The following is a 27,285-nucleotide window of genomic DNA, read 5'->3' as shown; positions in this document are numbered from 1 at the left end:
CTGTCACCCCTGGCACCGCTGTCACCCTCCATCCCGATGACGTCACCTGCCGCCGCCGTCCCTCCCGTCCCCCGCAGGCCGCAGCCGCCGCCGTCCCCGCGCGGTGACACCAGCGAGGACGAGGACGAGGCCGCCGCCGCCGCCGCGGGGCCACCGCGGGGCCGCTACTTTGGCTACGCCCGCACCGTGGTGGCCACCGGGCTGGCCGTGTCCCCGCTGTCCCCCTGTCCCCGCATCCAGCAGCTCGACGGGGCCGACGACGGCGCCCGGGGGACGCCGGGCACGGGGCCACCCCCGGTGCCACCTCCCGCGGTGCCGCCGCCCCCGGGGCCACCGGCGCCCCCCGAGGGGTTGCCCCCGGACATCGTGGACTTCGTCCTGCGCGGCATCACCGGCGACGGCGACTGGCAGGGCCACCGGCTTGGGGACGTGGCTGAAAGCCACCAGCTCGGGGACACGGGGCCGGGCCACCACCTCGGGGACGTCGTCTCGCAGGGCCACCACGTCAGGAACGCCCAGGGCCACCAGCTCGGGGACACGGGGCGTGGCTTCGGTGACGTCCTGCAGGGCCACCAGCTCGGGGACACGGGGCAAGGCCACCACATCAGGAACGCCCATGGCCACCAGCTGGGGGACATCGGGCCAAGCCACCACCACCACCACCTCGGGGACGTCCTGCAGAGCCACCAGCTCGGGGACGTGGCCCAGGGCCACCAGTTCGGGGACATCTCTCAGGGTCACCACCTCGGCAACGTGCAGGGCCACCAGCTTGGGGACATTGCCCAGGGCCACCAGCCTGGGGACATCTCTCAGGGCCACCCCCTCGGTGTCAAGCCTGGGGACGTCCCTGAGAGCCACCGCCACGGCCTCGGGGACATCGGCCAGGGCCACCAGCAGCACCACGGCCTCGGGGACATCGGCCAGGGCCACCAGCAGCACCCCCCCCGCGGTGTCACCGCCCCCAACGGCCACGGGGACACCTTGGGGACACCTTGGGGACGTCCCAAGCGCCCCCCGGGGGAGGGGCCGGGCCCGGGGGCCAAGAGGCCACGGCTGGAGCTGGACACCGGGGACAGCGGGGACAGCGGGTGAGGCCACCTGGGGGACACCTGGGGCCACCTGGGGGTGGGTGGGGCCACCTGGGATGGTTTGGGGCCACTTGGGGACAGTTGGGGCCACCAGGGGGGGTTTGGGGACACCGAGGTCCCCGTTGTGTCCTCAGCACACTGGGACCGTCCCAGTTGGGGTCACGCCCCTCCCCCTCCCCCCCTCGGTGACATCCCCGTGTCCCCTCCCCCCTCCCCTCCCCCCCCCAGGCCGGAGCCCCCCCGGGAGCTGAAGGAGGAGCCGGAGGAGCTGATGAGCGACAGCTGCGGGTGAGACCCCGAAACGCCCCCAAATCACCCTGAAATCATCCTAAATGCCCCAAAATCACCTGAAATCACCCCAAAATCACCCTGAAATCATCCCAAATGCCCCAAAATCACCTGAAATCACCCCAAAATCACCCTGAAATCATCCCAAATGCCCCAAAATCACCTGAAATCATCCCAAAATCACTCTGAAATCATCCTAAATGCCCCAAAATCACCTGAAATCACCCCAAAATCACCCTGAAATCATCCCAAATGCCCCAAAATCACCTGAAATCACCCCAAAATCACCCTGAAATCATCCCAAAATCACCCTGAAATCATCCCAAATGCCCCAAAATCACCCTGAAATCACCCCAAAATCACCTGAAATCATCCCAAATGCCCCAAAATCACCTGAAATCATCCCAAATGCCCCAAAATCACCTGAAATCATCCCAAAATCACCCTGAAATCATCCCAAACGCCCCAAAATCACCTGAAATCACCCCAAAATCACCCTGAAATCATCCCAAAATCACCCTGAAATCATCCCAAATGCCCCAAAATCACCCTGAAATCACCCCAAAATCACCTGAAATCATCCCAAATGCCCCAAAATCACCTGAAATCATCCCAAAATCACTCTGAAATCATCCTAAATGCCCCAAAATCACCTGAAATCACCCCAAAATCACCCTGAAATCATCCCAAACACCCCAAAATCACCCCAAAATCAGAAATCATCCCAAATGCCCCAAAATCACCTGAAATCACCCCAAAATCACTCTGAAATCATCCTAAATGCCCCAAAATCACCTGAAATCACCCCAAAATCACCCTGAAATCATCCCAAACACCCCAAAATCACCCCAAAATCAGAAATCATCCCAAATGCCCCAAAATCACCTGAAATCACCCCAAAATCACTCTGAAATCATCCTAAATGCCCCAAAATCACCTGAAATCACCCCAAAATCACCCTGAAATCATCCCAAACGCCCCAAAATCACCTGAAATCACCTCAAAATCACCCCAAATGCCCCAAAATCATCCCAAAATCACCCTCAAATCATCTGAAATCACCTGAAATCACCCCAAAATCACCTGAAATCACCCCAAATGCCCCAAAATCACCTCAAGTGCCCCAAAATCTCCTCAAATCACCCCCAAATCATCTGAAATCCCCCCAAATCCACCTGAAATCACCTCAAAATCACCTGAAATCACCCAAAATCACCCCAAAATCATCCCCAATGCCCCAAAATCACCTCAAATCGTCCCAAAATCACCTGAAATCACCCCAGAGTCACCCTGAAATCATCCCAAATTCCCCGAATCCACCTGAAATCACCTAAAATCGCCCCAAAATCACCTGAAATCACCCCAAAATCATCCCAAATGCCCCAAAATCACCTGAAATTGCCCTGAAATCAGCCAAAAACCTGGAAATCACCCCAAATCCCCCCCAAAATGCCCAAATCTCCCCCAAATCTCCCCAAAATGCCCTGAAATCAGCCAAAATCCCCCCAAAAATCCCCCAGGTCCCCCCAAAGTTCCCAAATCACCCCAAAATCAGCCAAAATCCCTGAAAATCACCCTAAATTCCCCCCAAATGCCCCAAAATCGCCCCCATATCACCCCACATCCCAAAATACCTCAAATCACCCCAAAATTGCCGAAATCACCCAAATTGCCCCCAAAATCACCTGAAATCACCCCGAAATCAGCCAAAATACCCAGAAATCACCCCAAACACCCCCAAAATGTCCCCAAATCACCCCAAATCGCCCCGCATGCCCCCAAAATCCCTCAAATCACCCCAAAATTACCCAAATCACCCCAAAATCACCTGAAATTGGCCAAAACCCCCGGATATCACCCCAAAATGCCCCCAAATCACCCTGAAATCAGCCAAAATCGCCCAAAATCATCTCAAAATCCCCCAAAATCCCTCAAATCCCCCAAAATTACCCAAATCTCCCCCAAATCACCCCAAAACCACCTGAAATTGGCCAAAACCCCCGGATATCACCCCAAAATGCCCCAAAATGCCCCCAAATCACCCCAAAATCACCCGAAATCATCTCAAAATCCCCCCAAATACCTCAAATCCCCCAAAATTACCCAAATCTCCCCAAAATCACGCCGGGGCACCCCAAAATCTCCTGAAATCACCCAAAATCACCCCAAAATCGACTGAAATCTCCCCAAAACCACTCCAAAATATCCAAAATCCCCCCAAATCCCCCCAAAAATCTCTCCAAAATATCCCAAAATTCCTCCAAATCCACCCAAAATGCCCCAAAATCGCCCCCAAATTTCCCTAAATCCACCCGGCGTCCCCAAAATGCCCCAAATTCCCCCCAAATCCCCCCAAAATTCACCTGCGGCCCCTCCCCCCCCCCCAGGTCCCCCCCGAGTGACGTCACTTCCGACCCCCCCTGGGCCACGTGCGCAGGTGAGGGGGGAGGGGCGGGGCCAGATCCGGGGATTTTGGGGCATTTTGGGCGGATTTGGGGGGATTTGGGGTTTGGGGGGGATTTTGGGGAGATTTGGGGGGATTTGGGGGCATTTTGGGGAGAGTTTTTGGGGGGATTTTAGGGGATTTGGGGGGGATTTGGGGCATTTAGGGGGGATTTGGGGTGGATTTTGGGGCATTTTGGGTGGATTTGGGGGGATTTTGGGGGGATTTCAGGGGATTTTTTGTCATTTTGGGGGGATTTGGGGTGGATTTGGGGGCGATTTTTTGTCATTTTGGGGGGATTTTGGGTGGATTTGGGGGGGATTTTTTGTCATTTTGGGGGGATTTTGGGTGGATTTCGGGGGGATTTCAGGGGATTTTGGGGCATTTTGGGTGGATTTGGGGTGGATTTTGGGGCGTTTTCGGTGCATTTTGGGTGGATTTGGGGGAATTTGGGGGGATTTGGGGCATTTTGGGGGGATTTGGGGGGATTTTAGGTGATTTAGGGGGGATTTGGGGTGGATTTCAGGGGATTTTGGGTGGATTTGGGCGGATTTTGGGTGGATTTGTGGGGGGTTGGGGGGATTTTGGGGCATTTTGGGTGGATTTTGGGGCATTTTGGGTGGGTTTCAGGTAATTGGGGGGAATTTGTGGGATTTTGGGTGATTGGGGGGGATTTTGGGGGATTTGGGATGGATTTGGGGTTTTTGAGCGGATTTGGGGCAATGTTGAGGATATTTTGGGGAATTTTGGGTGGATTTGGAGACATTTTAGGTGATTTGGGCGGGATTTGTGGTGATTTTGGGGGAATTTTGGGTCATTTTGGGGGGATTTCAGGTGATTTTGGGGGGATTTCGGGTGGATTTGGGGTGGATTTGAGGGGGATTTGGGGGATTTGGGGTGAATTTTGGGTGATTTTGGGGTGTTTTGGTGGATTTCGGGTGGATTTGGGGGCTTTTGGGGAGTTTGGGGTGATTTTGGGTAATTTCGCGGGGATTTGGGGGGGATTTTGGGGGGATTTGGGGTGATTTTGGGGTATTTCTGGTGGATTTGTGGTGATTTTGGGGGTATTTCGGGTGATTTTGGGGCGATTTGGGGTGGATTTGGGGGATTTTGGGAGGTTTGGGGGATTTGGGGGGGATTTGGGGTGGATTGTGGTAATTTTGGGGTCTTCCGGGGGATTTTGTGCGATATTTGGACATTCAGGGACGTTTTTGGGCTGATTTGGGGTGAATTTTGGGCTGATATTGGAGCTATTTTGGGGGTGTTTTGGTGGATTTTGGGTGGATTTGGGGGCTTTTTGGTGGATTTGTGGTGATTTCAGGGTCTTTTGGGGTGATTTTGGGGCGTTTTGGGGGCATTTTGTGCAATATTTGGACATTCAGAGACATTTTTGGGCTGATTTGGGGTGAATTTTGGGCTGATTTTGGAATGAATTTTGGGCTGATTTGGGGCGATTTTGGGGATATTTTGGGGGATTTGGGGATTTTGGGGGGATTTTGGGGGATTTTGGGGTGAATTTTGGGCTGATTTTGGGGTGAGTTTTGGGCTGATTTGGGGTGATTTTGGGGGATTTGGGCTGATTTTGGGGTAATTGTGTGGTGATTTTGAGGTGGATTTTGGGGGGATTTGGGGTCATTTTGGGTGGATTTTGGGCTGATTTTGGGGCAATTTTGGGGTGAATTTTGGGCTGATTTGGGGTGATTTTGGGGATATTTTGGGGGATTTGTGCTGATTTTGGGCTGATTTTGGGGTGAAATTTGGGCTGATTTGGGGGCTGATTTTGGGGCGATTTTGGTGGATTTTGGGTGGGTTTGGGGCGATTTTGGGTGGATTTGGGCCGATTTTGGGCTGAATTTTGGGGTGAATTTTGGGCTGATTCTGGGGCGATTTTGGGGCGATTTTGGGCTGATTTGGGGGTGAATTTAGGGCTGATTTTGGGGTGAATTTCGGGCCGATTTTGGGGTGAATTGGAGTCAATTTTGGGCCAATTTTGGGCTGATTTGGGGCGATTTGGGGGTCTCTCCCCTCCCCCCACCCGCAGGCGGCAGCTCCGAGGACGAGGACGAGCCCCTCCCCCACCCCGGGGGCAGCGGGGACCCCTCCCCTCCCCCCACCCCCAACCCCGGCGGGGGAGGGGCAGAGCCCTCCCCGCCCCTCCCCCACCTGCGCTTCGAGATCAGCAGCGAGGACGGGCTGAGGGTGACGGCGCCCAGTCTGGAGGGTACTGGGCATACTGGGAGGGGACTGGGAGGGACTGGGAGGGGATTGGGAGGGACTGGGAGGGAGTGGGAGGGGATTGGGAGGGGACTGGGAGGGACTGGGAGGGGACTGGGAGGGACTGGGAGGGACTGGGAGGGACTGGGAGGGACTGGGAGGGACTGGGAGGGGATTGGGAGGGGACTGGGAGGGACTGGGAGGGGACTGGGAGGGACTGGGAGGGAGTGGGAGGGAACTGGGAGGGACTGGGAGGAACTGGGAAGGGGTCTGGGGTTACTGGGCCTTACTGGTTTGGGGTTTGGGGTTACTGGGAGTGACTGGGAGGGACTGGTTTGGGACTGGGGGGGAACTGGGAAGGGATTTGGTGTTACTGGTTTGGGGTTTGGAGTTACTGGGAGAGACTGGGAAGGGATTGGGGGGGACGGAGATGAACTGGGATGAACTGGGAGGGGAGCGGGGGTTACTGGGATGAACTGGTTTGGGGTTTGGAGTTACTGGGAGGGACTGGGATGGGGTAAAAAGGGGATTCGGGGTTGCTGGTTTATACTGGGAGGGAACTGGGAGGGACTGGGAGGGGATCAGGGGTTACTGGGCCTTACTGGTTTGGGGTTTGGGGTCACTGGGGGGGATTTGGGGGGATTTTGGGTTTTTTGGGATAATTTTGAGGAGGATTTGTTGGGGTTTTTTAGGACGATTTTTGGGGGGAATTTGGGGGGATTTGGGGGAGATTTTGGGATGGTTTGGGGGGATTCTGGGGAATTTGAATTTTGGGATAATTTTGGGAAGATTTTGGGATGATTTTGGGGGAATTTGGGCTGGATTTGGGGTTTTTTTGGAGGAGCGAATTTGGGATTTTTTGGATAATTTCGAGGAGGATTTTTGGGGGTTTTTTTAGGACGATTTTGGTGTGATTTTGGGGGGATTTGGGGGGATTTTGGGATAATTTCAAGGAGGATTTTTGGGGTTTTTTTAGGACGATTTTGGGGGGATTTTGAGGGGGATTTGGGGGCATTTTGGGGCTGATTTTGGGGGGATTTGGGGGGGATTTTGGGGTGACCCCCTCGTGCCCCCCAGGCGCCTGGCGGGCGGTGCTGGAGCGGGTGCAGGAGGCTCGAGCCAACGCCCACCTGAGGCACCTGAGCTTCGCAGGTGAGACCCCAAAACCGCCCCAAATCCCCCCAAAATCACCTGGGGCCGCCCAGAATTTCAGAGAGCTCCCCGAATCCTCCAAATCAACCCCAAATCCCCCCCAAATCCCCCCAAAATCCCCCCCAAAATCCCCCCAAATCCCCCAAAACCCCCCCAAAATCCCCCCCAAATCTCCCTAAAAAGCCCCAAAACCGTCCCAAATCCCCCCAAAATCACCTGGGGCTGCCCAGAATTTCGGAGAGCTCCCCGAATTCTCCGAATCAGCCCCCAAATCCTCCCCAAAAACTCACCCGGGGAACCCCAAAAATGCAGGGGGGATTCTCTAAATCCTCACAATTCCCGCGGAATCCTCCAAAAAATCCCCCCCCAAATCCCCCCAAAAAAACCCCTAAATCCCCCCAAAATCCCCCCCCAAAAACCCCCCAAATCCCCCCAAAATCCCCCCCCAAATCCCCCCAAAAAAACCCCTAAATCCCCCCAAAATCCCACCAGAAACCCCCAAAATCCCCCCAAAATCCCCCCAAAAAACCCCAAAATCCCCCCAAAACCCCAAAAAACCCCAAAATCCCCCCAAAACCCCCAAAATCCCCCCAAACCCCCCCTAACCCCCCCCAAAATCACCTGGGGACCCCCAAAACTCCCTTTGAAGCTCCCCCAGACCCCCCAAACTCCCCATTTCAAAGCCCCCACACCCCCTTTCAAAGCCCCCAGACCCATTTCGAAGCCCCCAGCCCCCATTTCGAAGCCCCCAGCCCCCATTTCAAAGCCCCCAGCCCCCATTTCAAAGCCCCCAGACCCATTTTGAAGCCCCCACACCCCTTTTTGAAGCCCCCAGACCCATTTCAAAGCCCCCAGCCCCCATTTCAAAGCCCCCACACCCCCTTTCGAAGCCCCCAGACCCATTTTGAAGCCCTCAGCCCCCATTTCAAAGCCCCCAGACCCCATTTCAAAGCCCCCAGCCCCCATTTCAAAGCCCCCAGACCCCATTTTGAAGCCCCCACATCCGATTTCAAAGCCCTCAGACCCCATTTGAAGCCCTCAGACCCCATTTCAAAGCCCCCACACCCCCTTTCAAGGCCCCCAGCCCCCCTTTCAAAGCCCCCAGACCCATTTCAAAGCCCCCAGCCCCCCTTTCGAAGCCCCCAGCCCCCCTTTCGAAGCCCCCAGCCCCATTTCCCACCCCCGCAGGGATGAGCGGGCTGCGGCTCCTGGGCATCCACCACGACGCCGTGGTTTTCCTGCTGGAGCAGCTGCCGGGGGCCGGGAGCTGCTCCCGGTACCGGTTCCGGTACCACCCCCCCCGCCGGGACCCCCCCCACGCGCCCCCGCCCCGCAACCCCTCGGGCTGCGCCCGCGCCGAGCTCTACCTGAGGTGAACTGGGAGGCACTGGGAGGGCACTGGGAGGGGATTGGGGGGCGCTGGGCCGTACTGGGAGCCACTGGAAGGGGAGCGGGAGGCACTGGGAGGGTTCTAAGCCCCTTCTCAGGGCTCTCACCCCTCTCCCCAGAGCCCCCTCGGGGTCCCTTCGGTGTCCCTTGGGTGTCACCCGCAGGGGTGGGCGCAGCTCGGAGGGTCCCCCAGGGCTCTGGGGGGGGCTCTATGCGTGAAGAGGGGGTCACCCATGGGTGGGGGTCCCTCCTAAGCCCCCTCGGAACCCCCCTTCCCCCACAGGAAGTGCACCTTCGACATGTTCAGCTTCTTGGCGTCCCAGCATCGCGCCCTCCCCCAGGGACCCCCTCCCCGCGAGGATGAGGAGGACGAGGTGCAGCTCAAGCCCACCCGGTGAGGCCTCACCCATCCCGTGGAATTTTGGGGATCCCCCCAAAAAACCCCCTCAGGGACCCACCCCCCCCACCCTATAAATTCCTACAGAAGCCCGTGGGTAGACCTGGTGTCCATAGTCGTCATCGGGTAGACCTGGTGTCTCCCAATAGGTGTCTATGGGTAGACCTGGTGTCCTTCCCTATAGCGGGCTATGGGTAGACCTGGTGTCCTTCTACTCGCCAAAGGGTAGACCTGGTGCCTTTTCAATAATAGTCTATGGGTAGACCTGATGTCTCTCATACCTGGGACCACTTTCCACTCAATGGTGCCCCCTAAAATATTCGGAACTCCCCCACAACCCTTGGGCGACACCACCAAATGCCTGGGGGGACCCCAAAACCCCTCAGAGGACCCCTGAAAATACCACAACTCCTCCCCCCAGTTTAGTCAATGGGTAGATTCGGTGTCCCTTGTAGGAGACAATAGGTAGACCTGGTGTCCTCCCTAGAGCAACCTATGGGTAGACCTGGTGTTCCCTCAATAGATGTCGATGGGTAGACCTGCTGTCCCCTCCATAGCCGTCTATGGGTAGACCTGCTGTCCCCTCCATAGACGTCTATGGGTAGACCTGCTGTCCCCTCCATAGACGTCTATGGGTAGACCTGCTGTCCCCTCCATAGACGTCTATGGGTAGACCTGCTGTCTCTCTTGTTCGTCTATGGGTAGACCTGATGTCCCCTCTATAGAGCCCTATGGGTAGACCTGGTGTCCCCCCCATACCTGGGACCCGCTCCCCACACCCACAGGTGTGCTTCAAAATATTTTAGACCCCCCCCAGCACCCTTGGGTGACACCTCCAGACACCCCCAAACACCTGGCACCCTGCCAGAACACCTGGGAACCCCTAAAACCCCTCAGGAACCCCCCCAAAAATCCCTCAACAGACCCCCCCTGCCCCCCAAAATTAGCCCCCCCATAGAACTCTATGGGTAGACCTGGTGTCCCCCACACCTGGGACACCCCTCCAGTACCCACAGGTGCCCCCCCAAAATATTTGGGACACCCCCAGCACCCCCAGGTGACACCCCCAAATCTTTGGGACCCTCCCCAAACACCTGAGACCCCTCAGGGACCCCCAAAACTCCCTCCGGAACACCCCAAAATTGTTCCCCCATAGACATCAATGGGTAGACCTGGTGTCGCCTTCACACCTGAGGAGGATTTTTGGGGTTCCCTAAATTTTTTAGGGTCCCCCCAGGGAGGAGTTTTGGGGTCCACCTGTGGGTGGGGGAGGTTTTGGGGTCCCCACGGGGGAATTTGGGTGGGTTTTGGGTGCCCACGGGGGAAATTTCAGTGGCATTTTTGGGGGGGGGTTTCAGGGTGTCCTGGATTTGAGATTTTTTGGGGGAGGGGAGGATTTTTGGGGGTTCCCCCCCATTTTTGGGGACCCCCTGATGCCCCCACCAGCCTGGAACTGCCCATGGTGTGGGGAGGGAATTTTGGGGGGTGGTTTTTGGGTTCCCGGGGGGGGGGGGGGGGGGGGTGGTTTTTTGGGGATTTTGGGGTGTCCCGGGTCTGGGATTTTTTTTTTGGAGGGGAGGTTTTGGGGGGTCCCCCCCGATTTTGGGGACCCCCTGACGCCCCCCCAGCCGCGCCACCAGCCTGGAGCTGCCCATGGCCATGCGCTTCCGGCACCTGAAGAGAACGGCCAAGGAGGCGGTGGGGGTCTATCGGTGAGTGGGGGGCACCTGGGGGGCATTTGAGGGCACCTGGGGGGCACCTGAGGGCACCTGGGGGGCATTTTGGGGGTACCTGGGGGCACCTGGGGACATTTGGGGGGCATTTGGGGACACCTGGGGACACCTGGGGACATTTGGAGGCACCTGAGGGCACCTGGGGGGCATTTGGGGGTACCTGAGGGCACCTGGGGGCACCTGGGGACATTTGGGGGGCATTTGGAGACACCTGGGGGGCACCTGGGTGGCATTTGGGGGTACCTGGGGACACCTGGGGACATTTTGGGGGTACCTGGGGGCACCTGGGTGGCATTTGGGGACACCGGGGGGACATTTTGGGGGTACCTGGGGACAGTTGGGGACACCAGGGTGGCATTTGGGGACACCTGAGGGCACCTGGGGGGCATTTTGGGGGTACCTGGGGGACATTTGGGGACTCCTGGGTGGCATTTGGGGACATTTGGGGGACATTTGGGGACACCTGAGGGCACCTGGGGGCACCAGGGTGGCATTTGGGGGCAGTTGAGGGCACCTGGGGGGCATTTTGGGGACACCTGAGGGCACCTGGGGGGCATTTGGGGGCACTTGGGGGCAGTTGAGGGCACCTGGGGGGCATTTTGGGGGTACCTGAGGGCACCTGGGGGGCATTTGAGGACACCTGGGGAGATTTTGGTGTCCTTGGGGTGGTTTTTGGGTGGGTTTGGGGTTTTTTTGGTGTTCCTGGATGGATTTTTAGCGGGATTTCGGGGATTTTTGGGGGGGGATTTTGGGGTTTTTGGGGTTCCCCAAATTTGGGGGTGACCCGGTGTCCCCCCCCCAGCCCAGCCATCAACAGACAGGGGGATTTTTTGGGTTCTCAGGGTGGTTTTTTGGGTAATTTGGGGTTTTTTTGGTGTTCCTGGATGGATTTTTAGCGGGATTTTGGGGATTTTTGGGGGGGGGATTTTGGGGATTTTTGGGGGGGGGATTTTGGGGTTTTTGGGGGGGATTTTGGGGTTTTTGGGGTTCCCCAAATTTGGGGGTGACCCGGTGTACCCCCCCCCAGCCCGACCATCAACAGACAGGGGGATTTTTTGGGTTCTCAGGGTGGTTTTTTGGGTGGGTTTGGGGTTTTTTTGGTGTTTCTGGATGGATTTTTAGCGGGTTTTTGGGGGGGATTTTGGGATTTTTGGGGTTCCCCAAATTTGGGGGTGACCCGGTGTCCCCCCCCCAGCCCGACCATCAACAGACAGGGGGATTTTTTGGGTTCTCAGGGTGGTTTTTTGGGTGGGTTTGGGGTTTTTTTTGGTGTTCCTGGATGGATTTTTAGCGGGATTTTGGGGATTTTTGGGGGGGGATTTTGGGGTTTTTGGGGTTCCCCAAATTTGGGGGTGACCCGGTGTCCCCCTCCCCAGCTCGGCCATCAATGGACAGGGGGATTTTTTGGGGTTCCTGGGGGTTATTTTAGGGTTCTCAGGGTGGTTTTTTGGGTAGATTTGGGATTTTTTTGGTGTTCCTGGATGGATTTTTAGCGGGATTTTGGGGATTTTTGGGGGGGATTTTGGGGTTTTTGGGGTTCCCCAAATTTGGGGGTGACCCGGTGTCCCCCCCCCAGCCCAGCCATCAACAGACGGGGATTTTTTGGGTTCTCAGGGTGGTTTTTTGGGTAATTTGGGGTTTTTTTGGTGTTCCTGGGTGGATTTTTAGCGGGATTTTGGGGATTTTTTGGGGGGGGATTTTGGGGTTTTTGGGGTTCCCCAAATTTGGGGGTGACCCGGTGTCCCCCTCCCCAGGTCGGCCATCAACAGACAGGGGGATTTTTTGGGTTCTCAGGGTGGTTTTTTGGGTAATTTGGGGTTTTTTTTGGTGTTCCTGGGTGGATTTTTAGCGGGATTTTGGGGATTTTTGGGGGGGATTTTGGGATTTTTGGGGTTCCCCGGATTTGGGGGTGACCCGGTGTCCCCCCCCCCCAGCTCGGCCATCCACGGGCGGGGCCTGTTCTGCAAGCGGAACATCGAGGCCGGGGAGATGGTGATCGAGTACTCCGGGATCGTCGTGCGCTCCGTGCTCACCGACAAACGCGAGAAGTTCTACGACAGCAAGGTGGGGAGGGGGCAGGGGAGGAAGCCAAAAATTTGGAGGGGAAAGACCCCCAAAAATGGGGAGAGCACCCCAAAAAATGGGGAGGGCACCCCAGGAAATGGGGAGAAAAACCCCAAAAAATGGAGAGAAAACCCCCAAAAAATGGGGAGAAAAACCCCAAAAATGGGGAGGGCACCCCAGAAAATGGGGAGAGCACCCCAAAAAATGGAGAGAGTGCCCCAAAAAATGGGGAGAAAACCCCGAAAATGGAGGGAGTGCCCCAAAAAATGGCGAGAAAAACCCCAAAAATGGAGAGGGTGCCCCAAAAAATGGGGTGAAAAACCCAAAACATGGGAAGGGCACCCTAAAAATGGGGAGAAAAATCCAAAAAATTGAGAAAGCGCCCCCAAAATATGGGGAGAAGATCCCAAAAATGGAGAGAGCACCCCAAAAATGGGGAGAAAACCCCAAAAATGGAGAGGGCGCCCCAAAAAAATGGAGAGAAAAACCCAAAAAATGGGGAGAAAACCCCAAAAATGGAGAGGGCGCCCCAAAAATGGAGAGGGTGCCCCAAAAAATGGAGAGAAAAACCCAAAAAATGGGGAGAAAACCCCAAAAATGGAGAGGGCGCCCCAAAAAATGGGGAGAAAAACCCCAAAAATGGAGAGGGTGCCCCAAAAATGCAGAGAGTGCCCTAAAAATTGAGAGAGCGCCCCAAAAAGGGAGAGGGTGCCCCAAAAAATGGGGTGAAAAACCCAAAACATGGGAAGGGCACCCTAAAAATGGGGAGAAAAATCCAAAAAATTGAGAAAGCGCCCCCAAAAAATGGGGAGAAGACCCCAAAAATGGAGAGGGCACCCCAAAAATGGAGAGAAAAACCCAAAAAATGGGGAGAAAACCCCAAAAATGGAGAGGGCACCCCAAAAAATGGGGAGAAAAACCCCAAAAATGGAGAGGGCGCCCCAAAAAATGGAGAGAAAAACCCAAAAAATGGGGAGAAAACCCCAAAAATGGAGAGGGCGCCCCAAAAAATGGCGAGAAAAACCCAAAACATGGGAAGGGCACCCTAAAAATGGGGAGAAAACCCCAAAAAATTGAGAAAGCGCCTACAAAAAATGGGGAGAAGACCCCAAAAATGGAGAGGGCGCCCCAAAAATGGAGAGGGTGCCCCAAAAAATGGAGAGAAAAACCCAAAAAATGGGGAGAAAACCCCAAAAATGGAGAGGGCGCCCCAAAAAATGGGGAGAAAAACCCCAAAAATGGAGAGGGTGCCCCAAAAAATGGCGAGAAAAACCCCAAAAATGGAGAGAGTGCCCCAAAAAATGGCGAGAAAAACCCCAAAAATGGAGAGGGTGCCCCAAAAATGCAGAGAGTGCCCTAAAAATTGAGAGAGCGCCCCAAAAAGGGAGAGGGTGCCCCAAAAAATGGGGTGAAAAACCCAAAACATGGGAAGGGCACCCTAAAAATGGGGAGAAAAATCAAAAAAATTGAGAAAGCGCCCCCAAAAAATGGGGAGAAGACCCCAAAAATGGAGAGGGCGCCCCAAAAATGCAGAGAGTGCCCTAAAAATTGAGAGAGCGCCCCAAAAAGGGAGAGGGTGCCCCAAAAAATGGGGTGAAAAACCCAAAACATGGGAAGGGCACCCTAAAAATGGGGAGAAAAATCAAAAAAATTGAGAAAGCGCCCCCAAAAAATGGGGAGAAGACCCCAAAAATGGAGAGGGCGCCCCAAAAATGGGGAGAAAACCCCAAAAATGGAGAGGGCACCCCAAAAAAATGGAGAGAAAAACCCAAAAAATGGGGAGAAAACCCAAAAAATGGAGAGGGCGCCCCAAAAATGGAGAGGGTGCCCCAAAAAATGGAGAGAAAAACCCAAAAAATGGGGAGAAAACCCCAAAAATGGAGAGGGCGCCCCAAAAAATGGGGAGAAAAACCCCAAAAATGGAGAGGGTGCCCCAAAAAATGGCGAGAAAAACCCCAAAAATGGAGAGAGTGCCCCAAAAAATGGCGAGAAAAACCCCAAAAATGGAGAGGGTGCCCCAAAAATGCAGAGAGTGCCCTAAAAATTGAGAGAGCGCCCCAAAAAGGGAGAGGGTGCCCCAAAAAATGGGGTGAAAAACCCAAAACATGGGAAGGGCACCCTAAAAATGGGGAGAAAAATCAAAAAAATTGAGAAAGCGCCCCCAAAAAATGGGGAGAAGACCCCAAAAATGGAGAGGGCGCCCCAAAAATGGGGAGAAAACCCCAAAAATGGAGAGGGCACCCCAAAAAAATGGAGAGAAAAACCCAAAAAATGGGGAGAAAACCCAAAAAATGGAGAGGGCGCCCCAAAAATGGAGAGGGTGCCCCAAAAAATGGAGAGAAAAACCCAAAAAATGGGGAGAAAACCCCAAAAATGGAGAGGGCGCCCCAAAAAATGGGGAGAAAAACCCCAAAAATGGAGAGGGTGCCCCAAAAATGCAGAGAGTGCCCTAAAAATTGAGAGAGCGCCCCAAAAAGGGAGAGGGTGCCCCAAAAAATGGGGTGAAAAACCCAAAACATGGGAAGGGCACCCTAAAAATGGGGAGAAAACCCCAAAAAATTGAGAAAGCGCCCCCAAAAAATGGGGAGAAGACCCCAAAAATGGAGAGGGCGCCCCAAAAATGGGGAGAAAACCCCAAAAATGGAGAGGGCACCCCAAAAATGGAGAGGGCGCCCCAAAAATGGAGAGAAAAACCCAAAAATGGAGAGAGCACCCCAAAAATGGGGAAAGCACCCCAAAAAAATGGCGAGAAAAACCCAAAAAATGGAGAGGGTGCCCCAAAAATGAAGAGAGCGCTCTAAAAATGGGGAGAAAAACCCAAAAAATGGGGAGGAAACCCCAAACATGAGGAGAGCACCCCAAAAACTGGAGAGAAAACCCCAAAAATGGAGAGAGCACCCCAAAAATGGGGAAAGCACCCCAAAAAATGGGGAGAAGACCCCAAAATGGGGTGGGACGAGGCAGGAACGGGGAGGGCGCCTCGAAATTCGGGGGAAAGTTCAGAAATGGGGAAAACGGTAAAAATTGGGGGAATGTCGTAAAAATGGGGGGAGGGACCCCGACCCTTGACCACACCCAACCTTTGACCACACCCAACCTTTGACCACACCCAACCCTTGGCCACACCCAACCCTTGACCACACCCCCCTTGGCCACACCCACCCCTTGACCACACCCAACCCTTGACCACACCCAACCCTTGACCACACCCCCCCTTGACCACACCCCCCCCTTGACCCAAGCCTTGACCACACCCAAGCCTTGACCACACCCAAGCCTTGACCACACCCACCCCTTGACCACACCCACCCCTTGACCACACCCAACCCTTGACCACACCCAAGCCTTGACCACACCCCCCTTGACCACACCCACCCCTTGACCACACCCCCCTTGGCCACACCCACCCCTTGACCACACCCACCCCTTGACCACACCCAACCCTTGCCCCAAGCCTTGACCACACCCAACCCTTGACCACACCCACCCCTTGACCACACCCACCCCTTGACCACACCCCCCCCTTGACCCAAGCCTTGACCACACCCACCCCTTGACCACACCCAACCCTTGACCCAAGCCTTGACCACACCCAACCCTTGACCACACCCACCCCTTGACCACACCCACCCCTTGACCACACCCCCCCCTTGACCCAAGCCTTGACCATCACCCAACCCTTGGCCACACCCACCCCTTGGCCAGACCCCCCGTTGACCACACCCCCTTGACCACACCCACCCCTTGACCACACCCCCCTTGACCCAACCCTTGACCACACCCAAGCCTTGACCACACCCACCCCTTGACTCAACTGTTGACCAACACCCGACCTTTGACCACCCCAACCCTTGACCCAAGCCTTGACCACACCCCCCCTTGACCACACCCCCCCTTGACCACACCCAACCCTTGACCACACCCAAGCCTTGACCACCCCCAACCCTTGACTCAACCATTGACCACACTCCAACCCTTGACCACACCCCCCTTGACCACCCACCCCTTGACCACACCCCCCTTGGCCACACCCACCCCTTGACCACACCCAACCTTTGACCACACCCACCCCTTGACCACACCCACCCCTTGACCACACCCACCCCTTGACCACACCCCCTTGACCACACCCACCCCTTGACCACACCCCCCCTTGACCCAACCCTTGACCACACCCAAGCCTTGACCACACCCAAGCCTTGACCACACCCACCCCTTGACCACACCCCCTTGACCACACCCAACCCTTGACCACACCCCCCTTGACCCAACCCTTGACCACACCCAACCCTTGACCACACCCAAGCCTTGACCACACCCAACCCTTGACCACACCCACCCCTTGACCACACCCACCCCTTGACCATCACCCACCCCTTGACCAACACCCAACCCTTGACCACACCCACCCTTTGACCACACCCAAGACTTGGCCACACCCAACCCTTGACCACACCCCCCCTTGACCACACCCAACCCTTGACCACACCCACCCCTTGACCACACCCACCCCTTGACCACACCCACCCCTTGACCACACCCACCCCTTGACCCAACCCTTGACCACGCCCCCCCTTGGCCACACCCACCCCTTGGCCACACCCACCCCTTGACCACACCCACCCCTTGACCACACCCAAGCCTTGACCACCCCCAACCCTTGACCACACCCACCCCTTGACCACACCCAACCCTTGACTCAATCGTTGACCACACTCCAACCCTTGACCACCCAACCCTTGACCACACCCCCCTTGACCACACCCCCCCCTTGACCACACCCCCCTTGAACACACCCCCCTTGGCCACACCCACCCCTTGACCACACCCAACCCTTGGCCACACCCGCCCCTTGGCCACACCCACCCCTTGACCACACCCAAGCCTTGACCACCCCCAACCATTGACCACACCCACCCCTTGACCACACCCACCCCATGACCACACCCCCCCTTGACTCAACCGTTGACCACACCCACCCCTTGACCACACCCAACCCTTGACCACACCCACTCCTTGACCACACCCACCCTTTGACTCAACCGTTGACCACACTCCAACCCTTGACCACACCCACCCTTTGACCACACCCAAGACTTGGCCACACCCAACCCTTGACCACACCCACCCCTTGACCACACCCCCCGTTGACCACACCCAACCCTTGACCACACCCCCCTTGACCCCACCCCCTTGACCACCCCCCCCTTGACCACACACCCCCGTTGACCACACCCACCCCTTGGCCAGACCCACCCCTTGACCACACCCAACCGTTGACCACACCCCCCGTTGACCCAACCCTTGACCCCACCCCCCTTGACCATCCCCCACCCCGCTGTCCCCTCAGGGCATCGGCTGTTACATGTTCCGCATCGACGAGGCCGAGGTGGTGGACGCCACCATGCACGGCAGCGCCGCGCGCTTCATCAACCACTCGTGCGAGCCCAACTGCTACTCGCGCGTCATCCACGTCGAGGGCCACAAGCGCATCGTCATCTTCGCCCTGCGCCGCATCCTGCGCGGCGAGGAGCTCACCTACGACTACAAGTTCCCCATCGAGGAGCCGGCGGCCAAGCTGCCCTGCAACTGCGGCGCCCGGCGCTGCCGGCGCTTCCTCAACTGAGCCGGGCCGGCCTCTCCGAGGGGTTCCTGGGGCCTTCTGGGTGTGCTGGGATGGAGGTATGGGGGGATGGAGAGGTTCTAGAAGTGGTTGGAGGTGATTGTGAGTTGGGGGAGGCGTTTGGGAGAAGGTTGTGGTTGGGGCTTCTGGTCAAGCAGGAGTTGTGGGGGTCGACCAGGAGATGTGGAGGTCAACCAAGAGTCATGGAGGTCAACCAAGAGTCATGGAGGTCAACCAGGAATCATGGTGGTCACTCAAGAGTCATGGAGGTCAACCAAGAGTCATGGTGGTCAACCAAGAGTCATGGAGGTCAACCAAGAGTCATGGAGGTCAACCAAGAGTCATGGGGGTCAACCAGGAATCATGGTGGTCAATCAAGAGTCATGGAGGTCAACCAAGAGTCATGGTGGTCAACCAAGAGTCATGGAGGTCAACCAAGAGTCATGGAGGTCAACCAAGAGTCTTTGGGGTCAACCAAGAGTCTTTGGGGTCAACCAGGAGTCTTTGGGGTCAACCAAGAGTCATAGGGGTCAACCAGGAATCATGGTGGTCAACTAAGAGTCTTTGGGGTCAACTAAGAGTCATGGGGGTCAACCAGGAATCATGGTGGTCAATCAAGAGTCATGGAGGTCAACCAAGAGTCATGGTGGTCAACCAAGAGTCATGGAGGTCAACTAAGAGTCTTTGGGGTCAACCAGGAATCATGGTGGTCAACTAAGAGTCTTTGGGGTCAACCAGGAATCATGGTGGTCAACTAAGAGTCTTTGGGGTCAACCAAGAGTCATGGTGGTCAACCAGGAATCATGGTGGTCAATCAAGAGTTCTGGAGATCAATCAGGAGTCTTGGGGGTCAACCAAGAATTGTGAGGATCAATCAAGAGTTGTGATGGTCAACCAAGAATCATGGTGGTCAACCAGGAGTTGTGATGGTCAACTAAGAGTCCTGAAGGTCAGCCAAGAATCGTGGTGGTCAACCAAGAGTCCTGGGGGTCAACCAAGAGCCATAGGGGTCAACCGAGAGTCCTGGGGGTCAACCAAGAGCCATAGGGGTCAACCGAGAGTCCTGGGGGTCAACCAGGAGTCGTGGTGGTCAACCAAGAATCATGGAGGTCAACCAAGAGTCATGGGGAGAAGATACTGAGGTGCCCTTGGAAGCCATGGAGATGCCTCCAGTCGAGTGGGAAGACCCAGAAGTCCTGGGGAGGTCCTGGAGATGCTTCTGGAAGTCTTGGAGATGCCTCCAATCAACTGGAAGGTCCCGAAAATCAAGAGAATGAAATTTTGGGGTGCTCCTGGGAGTTCTTGAGATGCCTCCAACCCTGGGGACCCCCCAAAAAGGGACCTCGGGGTGCTCCCAGTGCCACCTCCAGCCCTGGAGACCACCCCTCCCCCACCCCCAAATTCCCCCCATGGACTCCCCCCAAACCCCTCCCATGGGCCCGACCCTCCCCCTTCCCCACTTTCCCCCCCAAAATGGGTGCAGCCCCTCCCCCCGCAGCATTTTTGGGGCGTTTCCGGGTGTTTTTGGGAGTTTAGGGTTTTGTATTTTAATTTAAAGGCGGCGCGAGCTCCGCCCACAATAAAGACTCTGATTGGACCCGGTGGCTCCGGCGTACGGGGGTGGGGGGGAGGGGACACGAAATCGGGGAGAAAAACCCGTTTTCCACCATTTTTAGGGGGGAAACGTGAGGGGGAAAGGGCGGGAAATGTGAGGGGGAAAGGGCGGGAAATGTGAGGGGGAAAGGGCGGGAAAAGTGAGGGGAAAAGGGCGGGAAAAGTGAGGGGAAAATGGAGGGAAATGTGAGGGGAAAAGGGCGGGAAATGTGAGGGGAAAATGGAGGGAAATGTGAGGGGGAAATGGAGGGAAATGTGAGGGGAAAGGGCGGGAAAAGTGAGGGGAAAAGGGCGGGAAAAGTGAGGGGAAAGGGTGGGAAATGTGAGGGGAAAATAGAGGGAAAAGTGAGGGGAAAATGGAGGGAAAAGTGAGGGGAAAATGGAGGGAAATGTGAGGGGGGAAAAGGTGGGAAAAATGAGGGGAAAATGGCGGGAAACGTGAGGTGGAAAGGGCGGGAAACATGAGGGGGGAAAATGGAGGGAAATGTGAGGGGAAAAGGGTGGGGAATGTGATGGAAAAGGAAGGGAAATGTGAGGGGGAAAGGCGGGAAAGGTGAGGGGAAAATGGTGGGAAATGTGAGGGGGAAATTGAGGGGAAAAGGGCGGGAAGCGTGAGGGGAAAAGGGTGGGAAAAGTGAGGGGAAAAGGGCGGGAAGTGTGAGGGGAAAGGGCGGGAAACGTGAGGGGAAAATGGAGGGAAAAATGAGGGGGAAATGGAGGGGAAAATGAGGGGAAAAGGGCGGGAAATTTGACGACGGAAAGGGCCGGAAACGTGAGGGGAAAACGCTCCCAGTTGGCTCCCAGTGCTCCCAGTAAGGCTCTGTGGCGTCCCCAGTGCCAGCAATGACGTCACCCCCCGTCCCCAGCCAATCCGAGGACGCGAGGGGGGCGGAGCCAGAGGCGCTCTGAGCTCTGATTGGTCCTCATTTGGAGCGGGGGTGTGGCCTCGGCTGGCCCCGCCCCCCCCCCCCCCCGCGGCGGCGGCGCTGTCTGAGATCACCGCGGGCTGGGGGGGGCCATAACTGACCCCGAGTGACCCCGAGTGACCAATAGTGACCATTAGTGACCATTAACTGACCCCGAGTGACCCCGAGTGACCAATAGTGACCATTAACTGACCCTGAGTGACCATTAGTGACCAGTAGTGACCACTAACTGACCCTGAGTGACCCCGAGTGACCAATAGTGACCATTAACTGACCCTGAGTGACCCCGAGTGACCAATAGTGACCATTAAATGACCCTGAGTGACCATTAGTGACCAATAGTGACCATTAACTGACCCTGAGTGACCAATAGTGACCATTAGTGACCATTAACTGACCCTGAGTGACCAATAGTGACCATTAGTGACCATTAACTGACCCCGAGTGACCATTAGTGACCAGTAGTGACCATTAACTGACCCTGAGTGACCCCGAGTGACCATTAACTCACCCCGAGTGACCATTAACTGACCCTGTGACCATTAGTGACCATTAACTGACCCTGAGTGACCCTGAGTGACCATTAACTCACCTCGAGTGACCATTAGTGACCATTAACTGACCCTGAGTGACCCAAACTGCCCAGTAGTGACCCCGAGTGACCGGTAGTGACCCCCAGGCTCACCTCTGCGGCCGGGCCCAGGCCCAGCTGTGCCCGGGTGTGTGCCCATGTCAGTGTCCAGCTGTGCCCAGCTGTGCCCATGTCAGTGTCCAGCTGTGTCCAGCTGTGCCCATGTCAGTGTCCAGCTGTGCCCAGCTGTGTCCAGCTGTGCCCATGTCAGTGTCCAGCTGTGCCCATGTCAGTGTCCAGCTGTGCCCAGCTGTGTCCAGCTGTGCCCATGTCAGTGTCCAGCTGTGCCCATGTCAGTGTCCAGCTGTGCCCAGCTGTGCCCATGTCAGTGCCCAGCTGTGCCCAGCTGTGCCCATGTCAGTGTCCAGCTGTGCCCAGCTGTGCCCAGCCGCTGGGGATGGTCCCGGAAATGGGGCAAATCCAGGGAATTTTGGGGTTTCACCGCTCTTCCCTCTCACCTGTCCCCTCCCCTCCCCCCTCTGTCCATCCCGTGTCCGTCCCGTGTCCACCCCGTGTCCGTGTGTCCATCCCGTGTCCATCCCGTGTCCATCCCGTGTCCGTCCCGTGTCCACCCCGTGTCCGTGTGTCCATCCCGTGTCCATCCCGTGTCCGTGTGTCCATCCCGTGTCCGTGTGTCCATCCCGTGTCCATCCCGTGTCCATCCCGTGTCCGTGTGTCCATCCCGTGTCCACCCCGTGTCCATCCCGTGTCCGTGTGTCCATCCCGTGTCCACCCCGTGTCCGTGTGTCCATCCCGTGTCCACCCCGTGTCCATCCCGTGTCCGTGTGTCCACCCCGTGTCCGTGTGTCCATCCCGTGTCCATCCCGTGTCCCTCCCGTGTCCATCCCGTGTCCATCCCGTGGCCGCAGGGGGACTCCGGGGCCCCGCTGCTCTGTGGGGGCTCCTCCAGGGCGTCGTGTCCTGGGACTGGCCGTGTGTGGCCAGTGGGGCCAGCCCGGTGGCTACTGCAGCGTGTGTGGCCAGTGGGACCAGCCCGGTGGCTACTGCAATGTGTGTGGCCAGTGGGGCCAGCCCGGTGGCTACTGCAATGTGTGTCAGGCCAGCGCCTGGATCTGCCACACTGCCCGTGACTGACCAGGAGTGACCAGGAGTGACCAGGAGTGACCAGGAGTGACCAGTGACCACCAGTGACTGACCAGCAAGAACCAGTGACTAACCAGGAGTGACCAGTGACTGACCAGTGACTGACCAGGAGTGACCACCAGTGACTGACCAGTGACCACCAGTGACTGACCAGCGAGAACCAGTGACTGACCAGGAGTGACCAGTGACTGACCAGTGACTGACCAGGAGTGACCACCAGTGACTGAGCAGTGACCACCAGCGAGCACCAGTGAAAATGGCAAAAAAAAAACCCAAGCGAGTGGAGTTACAGGGACTGGGATGGACTGGGATGGAACTGGGAGGGACTGGGATGGACTGGGATGGAACTGGGAGGGACTGGGAGGGACTGGGATGGAACTGGGAGGGACTGGGATGGACTGGGATGGAACTGGGAGGGACTGGGATGGACTGGGATGGAACTGGGAGGGACTGGGAGGGACTGGGATGGAACTGGGAGGGACTGGGATGGACTGGGATGGAACTGGGATGGAACTGGGAGGGACTGGGATGGACTGGGAGGGCACTGGGATGGAACTGGGAGGGACTGGGATGGACTGGGATGGAACTGGGAGGGACTGGGAGGGACTGGGATGGACTGGGATGGAACTGGGAGGGACTGGGAGGGACTGGGATGGAACTGGGAGGGACTGGGAGGGACTGGGATGGACTGGGAGGAACAGGGGGCGCCCCCTGTCGGTTTCCCTCGGTACTGATGGGGGGTGGGGACATCCCAGGGACACCCTGAGGGCACCTTGGGGACACCCTGGGGACACTTCGGGGTGACCTTGGGGACACCTCGGGGACACTCCCTGGGGGGCACCCCTGAGACCCTTGGGGACACTCCCTGGGGGGCACCCCTGAGACCCTTTGGGACACCCTGAGGGCACTTTGGGGACACTTTGGGGACACCCCAGGAGGGACCTTGGAGACACCTTGGGGACATTTTGGGGTCACTCTGGGGACACCCTGGAGCCGTTCTGGGGACACCTCGGGGACACCTTGGAGCGACCTTGGGGACACCCTGGGGACACCTCAGAGACGCTTCAGGGACACCCCAGGAGGGACCTCGGGGACACTTTGGGGACACTTTGGGGACATCTGGGGACACCCTGGGGACACTTTGGGACACTCCGAGGGCACCTTGGGGACACCCTGGGGACACCCAGGAGAGACCTTGGGGACACCCCTGGGACACTTTGGGGACACCCCTGGGACACTTTGGGGACACCCTGGGGACACCTCGGGGACACCTCGGAGACGCTTCAGGGACACTTTATGGGACATTTTGGGGACACTTTGGGGACACCCCAGGAGGGACCTCGGGGACACTTTGGGGACACCTCCCGGACACTTCATGGACACTTTGGGGCCACCTTGGGGACACTTTCTGGGGGACGCCGCTGGGATACCCTGAGGTGACCCTGGGGGACATTTTGGGGTGACCCTGGGGACACCTTGGGGACACCTCGGAGACGCTTCAGGGACACCCTGGAGCCGTTCTGGGGACACCTCGGGGACACTCCGAGAGCACCTTGGGGACATTTTGGGGCCACTTTGGGGTCACTCCCTGGGGGACAGCCCTGGGACACCCTGAGAGCACCTTGGGGACATTCCCAGGGGGCACCTCCGGGACACTTTGGGGACCCTCTCGGGACACCCTGGGGACAGCTCAGGGACACCTCGGAGACGCTTCAGGGACACTTTTATGGCCACTTTGGGGACATTTCGGGGCCGCTTTGGGGCCATTTCGGGGCCACCTCGGGGCCGCCTCGTGAGGAGCCGGCTCAGGCCACGCCCCCTTTCCCCGCCCCGACCAATCAGAGCCTCGGGATCCCCTCAGAGGGGCGGGGCCGCCTCCCCCTCCCCCTCGGGGGTGGGCGTGGCCATCCCGGATGTGGGCGTGGCCAGTGCTGGGGTGGGCGTGGCCTGCAGAGCGTGGGCGGCGTCTCTCCAGCGCTGCAGCCAATGGGAGAAGGGGGCGTGGCCAGGGGGCGTGGCCAGGACCCACTGAGCCGGCTGGGCCCACCTGGGGGGGGGGGGAGGGGCTGCGTTGGGAAAGGGGGCGGGGCTTGGAGAGGAGGAGCCCCGCCCCTCCCCCACCCAGAGCAACGCCCCCATCACAGAGGCCCCTCCCCCTCCTCCAGCCCCTCCCCCACCCCTCAGACCCCTCCCCCCTCTCCAGCCCCTCCCCCCTCTCCAGCCCTTCCCCCACCCAGAGCCCCGCCCACATCATTGAGGCCCCTCCCCCTCTCCAGCCCCTCCCCCACCCCTTTTCACCCCTCCCCCACTCCTCCAGCCCTTCCCCCACCCCTCAAACCCCTCCCCCTGCTCCGGCCCCTCCCCCTCAGGCCCCTCCCCCCACTCGCCATTGGCTGAGCAGCCCCCGGAGGCGGGGCCAGTCTCTGATTCGCTGCCGGCAGCCGGCGCTGACCAATCGCAGCCGGGGGAGGAGCTCGGCCCCGCCCTGGGGCGGGGGGGGGAGGGGCGGGGCGGGCTCGGGCCCCGCCCCCCTGCGCGCGCACAGCGCCCCCTGGCGGAGCCGCAGCCGCAGCGCGGCCGCCCGCCGCAACAGCGCCCCCTGCTGGACCTGCGATGGGGGGGGGGAGGGGCGGGGTTTGGCCACGCCCACATCCCCTCCGCAGGCCCCGCCCCCCGCTGACCTTTGACCCCGACTCGGCCCCTCCCCCTTCAAGCCCCTCCCCCACTCGTTGAGCCCCTCCCCCTTTCCCCGCCCCTCCCCCCCCTTTTCCCATCCCTCTACCTTTGCCCGCCCCTCCCCCACCCGTTAAGCCCCTCCCCCTTTCCAGCCCCTCCCCATTCCAGCCCCGCCCCCTTCCCCCGCCCCTCCCCCTTTAAGCCCGTCCCCCTTTCCACCCCCTCCCCCTTTAAGCCCCTCCCCCTTTTCCCGCCCCCTTAAGCCCCTCCCCCTCCCCCTTTAAGCCCCTCCCCCTTTAAGCCGCGCCCCCTCCCCCTCCCCTTTTAAGCCCCTCCCCCTCCCCTCCCCCTTTAAGCCCCTCCCCTTCCCCTCCCCTCCCCTTTAAGCCCTTCCCCCTTCCCCGCCCCTCCCCCTCCCCCTTTAAGCCCCTCCCCTTTCCCCGCCCCTCCCCTTTAAGCCCCTCCCCCTTTAAGCCCCTCCCCCTCCCCTCCCCCTTTAAGCCCCTCCCCCTTTCCCCGCCCCTCCCCCACCTGCTCCGGGGCCGTTCCCAGCTCTCGGCTCAGCTCCCGCAGTGGGGGAGGGGCCGGGGGGGGGAGGGGCTCTCCCAGTGCTCCCAGTGCTCCCAGTACGAGGCTGCGCCGCCGCTGCCCCTCCCCCAACAGCGGGGGAGGGGTCGAGCCCGGCCCCGCCCGGGCCACGCCCCGAACCTGCGGCCAATCAGAGACAGGGGGCGGGGTCACCGGGCTGAACTGGTTTGAACTGGGCTGAACTGGTTTACACTGGTCCGTACTGGTTTGTTAAGGGTTTGTAATGGTTTGTACTGGCGTGAAGTGGTCTGTACTGGCCTATACTGGTTTGTACTGGTCTATACTAGCCTGTACTGGTTTGTACTGGCCTGTACCGGTCTGTACTGGTTCATACTGGTCTGTACTGGTCTATACTGGTTTGCAATGGTCTGTACTGGTGTGAACTGGTTTATACTGGTTTGAACTGGTTTATACCAGTTTGTGCTGGTCTGTACTAGCCTGTACTGGTCTGTACTGGTTTGTACTGGCCTGTATTGCTCTGTACTGGTTTATACTGACCTGTACTGGTCTATAGTGGTCTGTACTGGTCTATACTGGTCTGTATTGGTCTGTACTGGTTTGTACTGGCATGTACTGGTCTATACTGGTCTGTACTGGCCTGTACTGGTTTGTAATGGTCTGTACTGGTGTGAACTGGTTTATAGTGGTCTGTACTGGTTTATACTGGTCTGTACCGGTCTGTACTGGTTTATACTGGCCTGTACTGCTCTATACTGGTCTGTACAGGTCTGTACTGGTCTATACTGGTCTGTACTGGTCCGTACTCGTCTATACTGGTCAGTACTGGTCCATACTGGTTTATACTGGTCTATACTGGTCCATATTGGTTTATACTGGTCCGTACTGGTTTATACTGGTCTGTACTGCTCTATACTGGTCTGTACTGATCTATACTGGTCCATACTGGTTTATACTGGTCTGTACTGATCTATACTGGTCCATACTGGTTTATACTGGTCTGTACTGCTCTATACTGGTCTGTACTGCTCTATACTGGTCTGTACTGCTCTATACTGGTCCATACTGGTTTATACTGGTCTGTACTGCTCTATACTGGTCTGTACTGCTCTATACTGGTCCGTACTGGTTTATACTGGTCTGTACTGCTCTATACTGGTCCATACTGGTTTATACTGGTCTGTACTGGTCGATCCGCACCTGCTCCTGCAGGGGGCGCAGTCCCGCACGGCGCCCCCTGGCGGCGGCGCTGAGGAAGCGCAGGCGCTGCTGCTGCCGGAGCTGGGGGGGGAGGGGCGGTCAGGGACCCCAAAACCACCCAAAATCACCCCAAAAGCACCCCAAAATTACCCTGAAACCACCCGAAATCACCCCAAAATTACCCTAAAAACACCCTG

The 27,285-nt window shown here is 57.6% G+C and overlaps 1 protein-coding gene across 1 annotated transcript in view; it reads left to right on the top strand.

Annotated features, from left to right (window-relative positions):
- Window positions 1-19,961, top strand: part of KMT2B (lysine methyltransferase 2B) — a gene marked incomplete at its 5' end in the record, with an annotated part of 98,117 nt that extends 78,156 nt beyond the window's left edge. Inside the window, 10 exons of the mRNA XM_082299892.1 lie at window positions 78-1,088; window positions 1,317-1,376; window positions 3,764-3,813; window positions 5,861-6,040; window positions 7,111-7,185; window positions 8,374-8,557; window positions 8,858-8,968; window positions 10,600-10,683; window positions 12,639-12,768; window positions 18,119-19,961. Coding sequence (XP_082156018.1) covers window positions 78-1,088; window positions 1,317-1,376; window positions 3,764-3,813; window positions 5,861-6,040; window positions 7,111-7,185; window positions 8,374-8,557; window positions 8,858-8,968; window positions 10,600-10,683; window positions 12,639-12,768; window positions 18,119-18,394 — 2,161 coding nt within the window. The 3' untranslated portion in view covers window positions 18,395-19,961. The remainder of the gene's footprint in view (window positions 1-77; window positions 1,089-1,316; window positions 1,377-3,763; window positions 3,814-5,860; window positions 6,041-7,110; window positions 7,186-8,373; window positions 8,558-8,857; window positions 8,969-10,599; window positions 10,684-12,638; window positions 12,769-18,118) is intronic.
- Between the last annotated feature and the right edge of the window lie 7,324 nt (window positions 19,962-27,285).

Source organism: Coloeus monedula (assembly GCF_965178545.1).
Source record: "Coloeus monedula genome assembly, chromosome: 35".
Classification (NCBI taxonomy): Eukaryota; Metazoa; Chordata; class Aves; order Passeriformes; family Corvidae; genus Coloeus; species Coloeus monedula.
This window is presented reverse-complemented; position numbering and strand designations above follow the sequence as displayed.